The sequence below is a fragment of the Arvicola amphibius genome, chromosome 9 (assembly GCF_903992535.2).
Source record: "Arvicola amphibius chromosome 9, mArvAmp1.2, whole genome shotgun sequence".
Taxonomy (NCBI): Eukaryota; Metazoa; Chordata; class Mammalia; order Rodentia; family Cricetidae; genus Arvicola; species Arvicola amphibius.
This window is the reverse complement of record NC_052055.2, coordinates 90,379,112-90,391,671: the sequence shown is the minus strand read 5'-3', so window position 1 is coordinate 90,391,671 and position 12,560 is coordinate 90,379,112. Positions and strand designations below refer to the sequence as shown.

Sequence of the window (12,560 nt, the reverse complement as noted above, 5' to 3'; positions counted from 1 at the left end):
CAGTGATCCAGGGTGCTGTCTTGGAAGCCTCTGTTGAAGAGTGCTAGGCCCTTTGGCTGTCAGTCTCAGAACGTAGTTGTGCCAGATTTTGTGTGCTTTGGTTTTCAAAAGACTTGGCATAAAGGTTTTTATGTGAAATTGGTGAAGGTAGGGGAAACTTTGAAGGCCTTGGTATCCCACTGTGCTGTTGGCTCCTGATGTAAATCAGAACTGTGTGCTCCTCTTTTATGGGTTCTTGAAATGCCATCTCCCTCTTCCGAGGATCCAGGCTAGGTCATCACTGTAGACACAATAAGAAGGGAAATTTTGTGAGTTCTGGTGCTCTCTTGATCTGTTCTAGCATAGAGGCAGTGGGTCTGCAGGACTTCCTGAGCACCTTTGCATTGCTCTGATCCTTTTTACTTTTTTAAAGATTTATTTTTATTTTATTTTGTATGTGTGTGAATGTGTGTCTATGTACCATGTGCATGTTTGGTGCCCACAGAGGCCAGAAAAGGGCATCAGAGCCCCTGAAACTGGAGTTACAGGTGGTTGTGAGCTGCCATGTGGGTGCTGAGGGTGAACCTGGATCCTGTGCAAGAGCAGTGAGTGCTCTTAACCCCTGAGCCACCTCTCAACTCCTTTTTCTTAGTCCATGTGTATGTCACAGGAGTCTGAGAAGCTTTGGATTTGTGGTAGCTTCTGGTGATATATTCTATTACATGGTCTGGAAGTAGAGGAGATCCGTTTGTTTTGAATAAACTTAGGCTGCAGACAGATAAATCTGGAGTGTTTTCCATGCTTGTAATCTCCTTAGGAACTTAGCTAGTAAAGGCTTAACTCCTGGTGGTGACCCTGAAAACTGTGACTTCATCCCTGGTGGAACTTAAGCTGTGTTGTGGGAAAAACACGATTAGATTTTGGGCAGACCAGGCACTTAGTAGTTTCAGTCTTCTTGGTCCTGGTCCCACTGAATGGCTCCGGTGCATCAATGATCTGAAAGCCTCAGGAAAATGTTACTGATAGAGCTTACTATGTAGCCCTGAATAGTCTATAACTCACTCTGTAAAACAGGCTAGTCTCAGATTCACAGGATCCTCCAGCTGCCTCTGCCCTGCTTCTGCCTCTTCCTCATGGTACACTAAGGCAGTAATTAATCAGGCAAACACAAGTACAAACCAACGCATCTCACAGCAAGTAACCACTTCATTGAGCAGGTTATTACAGTTTCTATCTGGTTTTGACACTTGTTTATGAAAGATACTTAACAGTAAGTAAAAATACAATATAGGCTCTGCCTCCTGAGTACAGGGATTAAAGGCGTACACCACCAACATCTGGCTTTTTTTAAATTCATAATTAAGTCTTTGAAGTGAGATCCAAGTTTGTTTAAATAATAAGCAAAAGGAAATAGCATTAGAGTGTTAATAGACTTTGGAGTTACAGAAGTCTTTCTCTCTTAAGGTATGTATGCACAGAATTTTAGGATGTTTACACTTTCAGCTTTTTGAAATTAACGCAAGGGGCTAGGGGTGCAGCTTAGTTGATAGAGTGCTACGTAGTGTGCACAGTCCCCAGCTACTTAAACTCAGAGTGGTGGCTCAGTGGACCTCAGGTAGGAGGAGTGAATTCAGTCTTCCTGGGCTATGTGACACTCTGTCTCAGGAAGGAAAAAGTGAGTGAGTTCACTGTGTTTGAATGCCTGTCTATCCTGACGCCACTGGACTCTACTACTGTCATTTGTTGTGGCTCTTCCTGTATTCCCAGGGTGTTGGCTTGGCTGTCAGTGTTACTGTTTTGTTTTTGTTGACTTGTCTCTTTGAGTGACGAGGATCTAGTTGCTCTTTTACTTACTTGTCTACTCTGTCCTTATTGTGGTCATGCCATGAATATGTGGTTCTTCTTCCTCTGTGTCTACTTTGTCCTTCGTGGAACCTCTCGAGGCTCAATAGAACTCTTGAGATCTCTGTCAGGACCTCTTGGTGGTGTTTCTGGCCCATGAGGTATCCCACTAAGCTTTCTTGGAGCTCCTTTGGAAGGCCTCACTCCTGGCCTAGCCTGGTTCCTAATCTGGAGCACTCTTCTTCAGAAGCCTAGGGCTTCTGCCTCACATTTGCTTGGTCCTTACCTTCTTCTTAGTTCCTACTTTTGTGGAATATTTTCTTTAGTAGCTTCCCAAGAGATTATGAGGGAGTCATGTTTTAGAGAGCTCCCTTCCATCCCCAGTAAAACATTTTCTGCGCCTATATCCCACCTCCTAATAGTTCTCTGGATAGTGACTTATGGGTTAGCAACCATTGCCCCTAGAATTGTGAAGGCATCTCACTGAGAAATGGCCAATATTCTTGGATATCTGGAATGAGATCCTTCTTAATGCTACATATTAAATCTGTTTCCAAAGTTGAATTTATATCTTTTGCCTCATTTAAATCTGTAACAGCTTGCCTAACCTTAAACAATACTTTGTCTTTTTTTTTAAAAATGATTTTTTTGTTTGTTTTTGTTTGCAGTGCTGGAGATTGAACCCAGGGTCTTGCACATGTTAGGCAAGTGCTCTATCTGAGCTATGTTCTTGGCCCTTTGTGTTTTGTTTGTTTGTTTGTTTGCCTTTAAGATTTAAAACACTCATATGTATGAGTGTTTGCCTGCATGTCTGTGTGTGCACCATATGTGTGCCCAGTGCTAGAGGAGGCCAGAAGAACGTGCCAAATCCCCTCGATCTGGAGTTAGAGGTATTTGTGAGCTGCTGTGTGAGTGCTGGAAACTGAACCCAGGTCCTCTGTGAGATTAGCCAGAGCTCTTAATCTGAGCATTCTCTCCAGCCTATACTGTATGTGTTTAATTGGGGTCAAACTGTATATAGCTTAGGACGATTTTGAATTTTCCATCCTCCTGCCTTAGCTTCCTGAATGCTAAGAGTCTACACGTACTATTACTCCTTTCTAGAAACAATTTCAGGCGTATACCCAAGCTTGTGAGAATGTAGTTCCCACTTCCCCGTCACTTGGTTTTGATTGCCACAGCTCCAAGTTGTTATTTCATCTATCATTTTTCCTGGTTATTTTGAAGCAACTCTCATACATCATTTTGATGATTTTTAGAAATATCTCTAACAGCATGTGTAATGCTATTATCATACCTAAATTAGTCATCTTTATTGTGATTGTTTATTTTTAGTTTTTTATTGTGCGATGTAGAAAGTGGGCCCGGTTTTTTTTTTTTTTTTTAACCCTTGTGAAAACTACAAGTTCTGAATGTGGTTCCAGACTAACATTCAGCATCTGTTCTTAAAGTGCGACACATTTGAGCCTTTTGAGTGTTGCTATTTCCCTCACATGGTTGGTGATTGCTTGGCAGATCTCCCTCCCCTTTTGTAGTTTGGTTTTGAGTAGACACCCACGCTAGCCTCAGATCCGTTGTCTCCTGCCTCCGCTTTCAGAGTGCAGAACTTGCACACATGAATTTCTGGCAAGATAGCTCAGTTGAAGTTCATGGAGATGATGGGGCAGAAGCTGATTTTAACAGTTTAGTGGGAGTCACCTGTGAAGTGACTGTTCCGTCTGGCATGATTGTGGTTGTGATAGGTGAAGGACTGGTTTGACAGGGAGGGACCCAAATCCTTCCCAGATCCCTGCTGTTTGTTTTGTGTCAGCCTTGCTCCGCACTCTGTTGGTGCCCCTCTCCTCCTGCATACACCGTACTTCTGTGAGTGTTCTGCTTCCCATCTTTCCTCCTAAAAGTCAGGTTCCTCTTGTAGACCGTAGGACCTGGCTCAATGTCTGTGACAGACAGACAGATGCTGTCCTGCTCCCATGACTTGGCCTAGTGACGAGTGCTTATTCTTTTCATGATGAAGTTGGGGCTGTTCCTGCAGTGTCACTGAACCCAGAACTGGAGGGATCTTAAATTGGTTTTCCCTAACTTAAAAGCATTTACAAATTTATTGTGGTATAATTGGCATATAATAAAGTTGAACATACTTAAAACTGCGTATACCATCATGAAGCAACAGCACTCACCTACAGATGTGTCCCACAGCCCACTTGGAGAGCACACCCCTAGTGACCTTGAAGACTTCTCACAACTAGGCTCTATCTTAAAGGAGCAGCTACCTCTTGTACTGCCACACCGCCACACCAGCCTTTACCACATGGGCCTTTTGGGAATTCTTAAGATCTGAGCTATGATAGTCTCTTGCCTGTTCACTTGCTTTATAAATCCTAATGGAAAAGTTGTATATTTGACTCTCTTGGCAAATTACCAATATTAAAAGTTGATATATTTAAAATTTGTAGATATTGTAGAAGTCATTAATTCCCTCTACTAATAATATAATTAAAATTAAAATTGTTATACTCAGTTCATTCTTTTAAAATTGAAACACAATTTGTGCACAAATATTCACATATTTAGTGTGTATTGACCTGAATTTTCACAGTTGAACTTTCGTACTGTGGAGCCATCACCCAAAGAAAATTTGGGACACTTTCATTATACTGGAAGGGCTTCCCTTCCCTCTCCCCTTCCTGATTTCTTCTAGATACTTAAAACTTTGAAATTTTAAAATACATATGCCAGTCTGTTGCTTTCAAGGTGGACTAGGTGGTTGTTAGATATGTATATGATTATTTGTTATGTGTTCTGTGTCTAGCTTTGAAAATCCAGTGAGGTTTGTGCTTCATTTGTAAGGTTTTTCTTAGTGATTGATAAGTAGTGTTATATGCCTAGATCGCAGTTTCCTGTTGATGAGGATTTATGTGTAGGCTGGTGAACATCTTTTCCAAGTTCTGTTGTGGCCCCTAGGGGGTGTTGCTTGCATCTCAGAGACATGTGTCTGTACCTTGAGAGTTTGCAGTTCTGATGCTCCGTGGACAGGTGAGTGCCCTATGCCACAAGTTTGCACCAACAAGAACGTGAAGGCCATCATGGCCTCTTCAGAACGGACTCTCTAGTGAGAGCGGCGGGCTGTGTTCCTTCCGCCCGGATCCCGGCCTCCTGGCTAGCTTATGCCCCGAAATAATTACACGGAAACTGTATTCTTTTAAACACTGCCTGGCCCATTTGTTTCAGCCTCTTATTAGCTAATTCTCACGTCTTGATTAACCCATTTCTAATAATCTGTGTAGCACCATGAGGTGGTGGCCCTGGGTGTCTGAAAATAGCCCCATAGAGTAGATCAGAGTGGCCTTGAACTCAGAGGTCTGCCCGTCCCTGCCTCTGAGTGCTGGGAAGGATCTTAGCCTGCGTCCATCTCGGAGAGGAGAGTCATGGTGACTGCCCCACTTCCCTTCTTCCCAGCATTCTGTTCTGTCTTCTCCACCCATAATAAAGGCAGTTTCTTTATTAACTAATGAAATCAACAGAAAACAGAAGACACTCCCACATCAGGACTCATTGCTGGATAGAGTTAATGAGAATAGAAAGCTATCTTCAGAGTGCAAGTGTGATGTTTGCTGTGTTTGGATGGTTGCACTCTGCCACCACAGTCTGTGCTTGATTCTTTTGAAAGGACCTTAATTGCAGGATGAGGAAGTGTATGTGCTGTTAATGCCAAGGGAGGCCATAGCAGTTTCTGTTCCAGCAAGTCAGGAAATTCTCATTTTCCTGCCCTGGCCACTGCCTTGAAGTTTTCAATCACTGGATTCTTCCTGGAGTTTCCTGTTAGCTATTTGCAGCATGTATTCATCTGGCTTTAAGTAAATTCAGTTATCTTGGAGTTTGTACTGCGTATCAGCAATTGGTTCCCATTGGATGTTCCAGAGAATGACTGTTGGCCAATAGCAGGTGTCTGAACTCTGCTTTCCCCCAGTAGCTAATTAGTCTGCCCTTCTTGAGCCCTTTCTCAGCTTCTGAATACATCTTGTAACCTGCAGTTCCCAGCTCTGATGAGATACTTTAGTGGGTGGAGTCAGACTATGTATTCACCTTCCTGCCACCAGAGAGTACAGATTCTGGAAGTAGCCTCACAGGCCTGAAAGATCCCATCTTCTCTTCCCCTTTTGTCACGTAGCTTTATATGTTGTATTTCTTTTCCTTTTAAGAAATTATTTGGTTATGTGTGTTTGTGTGTGGGTTTTTGCATGTAAGTCAGTATCCCTGGAGGGCAGAAGAGGGGGTTGGAGCCTGTGGAGCTAGAGTTAAAGGTGGTTTTAAGTGGCCGAATGTGGGTGCTGGGAACTGAACTTGGGTCCTCAAGAATAGCAGTTTGTGCTCTTAGCTGCTGAACCATTTCCTCAACATCTTCTCATGTCTTCTGTTTTATACTCTGCTTTATTGCTGTTTTCATTTTATCTTTGGTAAGAATGATGCAACTGAGCCTACTCCCCTTGACTCAGATTTTTTATACTACAGTACTTTGTCAGGCTTTAGTGTTTGGTTGTTTTTTTTAGTTTTGCTGTAACGAACAACTTAGAGATAAGCTTGCTTGTAGTGAAGTTTTTGTGTATACTTGCTTAATTCACTAAGATAGACTTCTGTACCTTAATTGCAGGATGAAAAGATGTGTGTGCCATTCATTATCCCAAGTTAAACTGAGGGAGGCCATAGCAGTTTCTATTCCAGCAAGACAGGACAGGTTCTTCTGTGCATATATGCTCTACAGAACTCACCACTATACATACATACTTAAACAGAGAGCCAAGGCGCCCAGGTCTTACTAAAGGAGAGAGGCAGGGCTTCAGTGGCAACAGATTTACATTGTGTTCATGATTGGTGGTAGCCCTGGCTCCTCTCTGCATAGTTGTCCTTGTTTGGCATTGGCTGGGTTAACTCAGGCTTTTTATTTCTTTCTTTCAGGCTACACTCCTGGTACACCTTATAAAGTGTCCTGTTCCCCAACCAGCGGAGCTGTGCCACCATACTCCTCCTCCCCCAACCCCTACCAGACGGCCGTGTACCCAGTGAGAAGTGCCTATCCCCAGCAGAGCCCGTATGCCCAGGTATGCTTGGGCATGCCCTACACTTTAGGGAGGGTTGGTTCCATCATATCTCTACAGCCCTGGGACCCTCTGGCAGTTGTCTCTGTTTTCCCCACAGCAAGGCACGTACTATACACAGCCTCTGTATGCAGCACCCCCTCATGTCATTCACCACACCACGGTGGTGCAGCCCAATGGCATGCCAGCAACTGTCTACCCTGCTCCCATCCCTCCTCCTAGAGGCAGCGGGGTCACCATGGGCATGGTTGCTGGGACCACAATGGCCATGTCAGGTGAGTCCTAGTTCTTGGTATGTGTTTTCTGCAGCAGCCTGAGAATTGACTGAAGTGGGGAGAATTCATGAAGTTCTGACCCTTGGCGTTAGAGTCTCATGGCTTCATTTGTGTGGGAGGACTGCCCCCTCCCCTCCTCTCTTTTCTCTCTCCTTTCATGAACAGGCCATGAGTCAAGTAGCCTCTACTGTGGAGCATAACTGAATAGCATGCTTTGTCAGTGAGCTAGGTGCCCATTTGGCAGTAGGAACGAGGAGTGTCAGGAAGCCCTCATTTGGCACCATTACCCATGAGCAGCTAAAGTGTGAACAGTGGGGTAGGTACTTTGTATTCCAGATGGGCCAGCTATTTCTGTTGTCAGGCTGCAATAATGAGGAAGTGTTCAAAAAAGCTGGTTTTGTGTTGCTAGAGGGAATAGCTGCTTGCAGAAACCCTGTGCCATTTATGCATTGAATCAGGAAAATGGAAGCATGGGATTGGAAGGAAGGCCTAAGGATGATTTCACTTCTTGACCTTTTGGTATATGTTGCTTCCTTTAAGCTTTTCCATGCATGGTCATTTGTTCCCGATGACTGGGATTTAAGAAGAAGAAAAAGAGTCAAGCTGTTCTTTATTTGTTTTGTTTTGTTTCTCAAGACAGGGTTTCTGTTTATAGCTTTGGAGCCTGTCCTGGCATTTGCTCTGTAGACCACTCTGGGCTCAAGCTCACAGAGATTCACCTGCCTCTGTCTCTCAAGTGCTGGGGTTAGAGGTGTACGCCACCTGGCTTCAAGCCATTCTTTAGAAAATTTTCCTGGACTTCAACATAAGGAAATCATTGTCATACTTAGCACCGTGAGATTCTGTTTATTACTGCTTAGAATCTCCATTTGATGTGTCCGAGTTTGTGGCTAACATGAAGAAGACTAGCATAGACTGCTGCTGCCTGAGGGTTAACCTCAGTCATGCTGGCCATTGCTGAGTGTACCTGCTTATTATGGGGTAGAGGACTACCTCGTGCGTGTGTTCACGCTCTTTGTCGCTTTTCTCCCCCTCCCTGTCTCATCTTGTGTGTGCTGTTTTTATCTCTCTTCCCCTCTCCCCCCCTTCTCTCCCTCCCTCCAATATACAACTCTGTGTTAAGTATACCTACGCTGCCGTGAAACAGGTCTCCAGAACATTCACCCTGCAGATCTAAAACCCCTCTATCCATTAAACAAATACTCTTCTTTTTCCTTCCCCGAGCAGTGGCATCCACTGGTCTGTGTTCTGTCTCTGAATCTGACAACTTCAGAACCTCATGTAAGTGGGAACAGGTGCTGTCCTTTCCTCACTGGCTCTTTCACTGAGCACAGTGATCTCGGAGTTCACTTCGGGTACTCACATGTCAGAATTTCCTTCCTTTTTAAGTAGTACTCCCTTTCTCATTTTATAGCCATGTCATCTGGCAGAATTAGTGTGTATGACCTGAAGGGGAGTGACAAGCATATTATGACCACAGACTGCTGTGGTTATAATACCTTTCAGCACTTCGGGATAATCTGTTCAGAGATTTGACCCCTGGATCAAGACTGTTCCTCTTCCCTTGTATATCCCTTCACAAGGAATTCAGGTCATGTGCTTTTTCAGAGGCCACGTGGTGAAGATCTGCTCTCTGGAGAGGTCAATGTGCCTTTTGTATGAAGTATTTCCCTTTCTTCCAGGTACCCTGTTGACTGCTCATTCTCCAACTCCTGTCGCCCCTCACCCAGTCACTGTCCCCACATACCGAGCCCCAGGAACACCCACCTACAGCTATGTGCCCCCTCAGTGGTGATTACCCTGCAAATTAATGTAAGTACTTGTCAGGTCTGCTGGCTGAGCGGGTCCTGGTGAAGTGCATTTCCCTGAGGAAGTGGGAAGCTGACGTCAGACTTAGCTCTATTCCAGTTTGCTTCGCTCATAAAACTAAGCAAAACCAGCTTGGGGAAGGGAAGGTTTAGTCCACCATAATTGGAGTCTGAGGCAGGAACTGAAGCATAGACCATGGAAGTTGACTGCTGATTGGCTCGCTCCCTCCCGAGCTCAGCTGCCTTCCTTATATATCCTAGTCCGCCTGCCCAGGGACCACACCTCTAGACCTTACCTCATTAATTAGCAGTCAAGAAAATGCCACACAAACATGCCTACAGGCCAGCCTGGTGGAAGCAGTTCCTGTTCTTCTATTGAGATTTCCTCTTGCTAAGAACTTAAGAGAAAGGTGCACCTGCTCTTTACATGGGGACAGTGCAGAATTTTGTTTTTATTCTTATGATGTTCCAAAAGGAGGCCATTGAGTGTTAAATTTTTCACACTGCATCTTGCTGCTTCTGTAATGGGCATGTTTCACCCTTCTGCTTGCTGCAGTTTGTAGGGTTCCAGTTACAATAGGGGTATGGGGCACAGGGTGTATCTCTGGTACGGGGAACAAATGCAGCAGTTGTGGCTACTGCTGTCCTTTGGAGATTTTGAGGCAGAGGTGCCAAGAGCCTGTATGACTGTTTGTCATTCTTTCCCAGATTTGAGGATGGAGCTGTGCAGTCACTTCATTGGGTTCCACAGCTGGTGCTGCAGGCCTTGTGCCTCCAACCAGGACTTTCTTCTTAATGCTCTCTACACTTAGCTAAACACGACTGCATCCCAGCCCAGCAGGTCCCAGCTCGCTAGTCTCCAACTAACTCTGGGTTGGTTTTAAAGCAAATCCTGTTTTGTGGACTGCCTGGCAATTTTTTTAGCTAACTGTAATGATAAAAAGGGAGTATTGCTCTATTCTGAATCATATCTAGTTGAATGCATGTTTATAAAAACAAACACAAAAAGCTTGCTCAATCTACCTGCAGTGGCTAATGCAAAACCATCACATGCAGAATCCAAAGGACTGGACTGTGTTCTACAGCCTGTGCCACTCATGCACTGTTGTCATGTATGCTGAGTCTCCAAGTTACACATGTGCAAGTGAATGTCCTCAAGAAGCAGCTAGAGTACTGAAGGGGATTCTTGGGGTGATGAGGGTTGCCAGGTAGGGACACAGACTTGTAGTTTTCAGCAACCTGTGTTTTTGGCGCTGATGAACCTGGAGGGAGCTGCAGGGACTGGGAGAGAGTGAGTCTGTGGTGGCTCCAGAGCAGCAGCAGGTATAGTAGGGTCCTTTCCTTCATTTCAGCTGAAGTGTGGTCTGAGAAGCAGGGATGTACTGAAGCCCACCAGGAAATACGAGAGCTGGGAGCCAGTAGTGCTGGGATAAAGAGTGGTCTGTGTGTCAGGAGAGCAGTGTCTCTGCCATCTGAATTTCCATTGTGCATCTTACAGGATATGTTCTGTGTATCTGTTGGGACTGTTGGGAAAGTCCAGTGTAGAACTAAACTGTCTTCCCAGGAAGGAGGATGTCAAAGAGGAATGGCCACACTGAGGTGGTATTGTCTTTTGTTTTATTTCGCTTAGGGAATCATCCCTTTCTTTCCCCCTGAGAAATAATTGAGTCCCCTAAAAACACACAGGCACAGCTGTATTCACCCGCAAAGAAGGGCAGAGATGTCAGTGTGTGCTGTGGGGAGTGGTGTATATTTAAGACTGGTTAAAAAGGGAATAAGTGTATTTTAAGTTAGTTCCCATGTTTCTTGTAGAGAAGCAGGGCTGAGATTATGTCTAAAAATGTAGAAGTAACGTAGCTTGTCCCAGGGTCATTTACCTGATGACAACCTGTCCTTTTGTGTCTAGCTGGAGTGAGGCCTAGAAAGTCTGTATAAATGTCCTGTGAGCCTATTTTGCCACCTTTTTCTGACAGCACTCAGAATCAAGCAGATGTGGAGAGTGGAAAGGGCCAGACAGTTTTGGGCTATACTTGCCTGTCCAGATGTGTTGTGGGAAAGATTTTGAGTGTGTAATCTGAGTATGTACATAAGATATCAAGAAGGTTCTTTTTGCCTGCATATGCCCAGCTTGAATCTGTGAGAGTGTTTCTGTTCAGTGTGGGTCAGAAGGGCAGGACCTTTCTGGGGGCCATCAAATGGGGATGTGTTTTGTTTTGTTCCCCCGTTGAAGTGTTGGGTTTTGGTTGGAAGGGGTGCTTGTCTCTGGCAGCAAGGTCAGGGCTTCCAAGTTGGTGTGGAGTTTGCCTCATTAGCAATCAGCTTGACTGGAGGGTGGTCATCTGAACATTGAGCCTTTGGAAACCTTATTTTTATAGTCGTGCTCTTCATAATTTGTTTCTAGCATTTTATTTTATAAGAAGTTGTGGAAAATTTCTGCATGGATCAGTGTAAACACAAGAGTTCTCATTCCTAATATCCATGAACATAGAATGTTTATGGATGAGTATGTTTAATTGCCTCATGAGCACTTAACCGTGTGGGGTGTGTGTGTGTGTGTGTGTGTGTGTGTGTGGTGTAGAGTAAGAATGCACATAGTGCACAGAAATAGAAACATTTGCTGTAGGCACACAGCTTGTATCTGTACTTCATGTTGGGATTCCCATCTGTGCGGTGGATGGTTTGCAGTGTTGCTGATTCCAAGGTTTCCCCTGGACCCAACAGAGAGAGGGTGGTTTTCCCAAGTGAATGATCATAGATCAGTGGAACAAATGTACCCGTGATTTTCGCATGTGTTTTAAAAGGCTCCCTCACCCATCCCAACTAAGCATACCTGTCTCTCTGCCTGTGAAGGGTAGGGTTGTTTGCCTACAGCAGGAAGTTAGCAAGTCCTTGGGTCTGCTCGCAGCTGCACACAGTGTGTGTTTCCACAGGCCCCGAGTTCTCAGGAGAAAGAATAGTGAGATGCCATCCCCTCCTGCTGATCCCTCAGTTTCACACTTGCCCTGTAACTGGTAACAGACCATTCTTTTTCTTTCAAATTGAATTGAGTGGCTATCAGACACTTGTGTATCATACAGCTCATCTGTGTGGAAAGGAAGCCTTTTCTGTTGTGAAACCATCAGGCCATCACCTATGGAATCTGCTGGGGACAGATCTCACCTGTCAGGTGAAAATCTGGGCATACGGATAGTAACAGACTGTCACAGGTGGTATTCCAACAGCAGTCAGTCTCAGTAAAATTTAGGACTAGAACTCGGGCCAGTATTCTATTACATAGCTGCATAGGTATCCCCAAAATATTGAGGAACATTCCAAGAAAGTGTGCTTTTTATGTGTGTAACATTCCCAACTAGAGTCCTTCAGCTGAATTCTTTTAGAAAGTAAGGCAGGCAGGCAAAGGGCCTGATTCTGTGAACATGGACATTGTTGCTTGGGTTTTTTGTTTTTTTTTTTTTTTTTTAATTTTTAAAGTTTATTCTCTGCTGCCTCCCCAGAGGCTAGGGAGCTTTCTTCCTCTGCTGCTGCTATTTGTAGTGTAAAGCTCAGTAGTGCTGTTGGGTTTT

At 44.5% G+C, this 12,560-nt stretch overlaps 1 protein-coding gene across 2 annotated transcripts in view; it reads left to right on the top strand.

Annotated features, from left to right (window-relative positions):
• Positions 1-11,550, top strand: part of Fam168b (family with sequence similarity 168 member B) — a 29,530-nt gene extending 17,980 nt beyond the window's left edge. The window contains exons 4-7 of one of the 2 annotated variants that reach the window (XM_038341950.1): positions 6,775-6,917; positions 7,015-7,189; positions 8,872-9,001; positions 9,706-11,550. In XM_038341950.1, the coding sequence (XP_038197878.1) occupies positions 6,775-6,917; positions 7,015-7,189; positions 8,872-8,984 (431 nt within the window). In that variant the 3' untranslated portion in view covers positions 8,985-9,001; positions 9,706-11,550. Of the gene's footprint in view, positions 1-6,774; positions 6,918-6,993; positions 7,190-8,871; positions 9,002-9,705 lie in introns of both variants that reach the window. The other variant, XM_038341949.1, reaches the window with a different exon arrangement.
• The last annotated feature ends 1,010 nt before the right edge of the window (positions 11,551-12,560 follow it).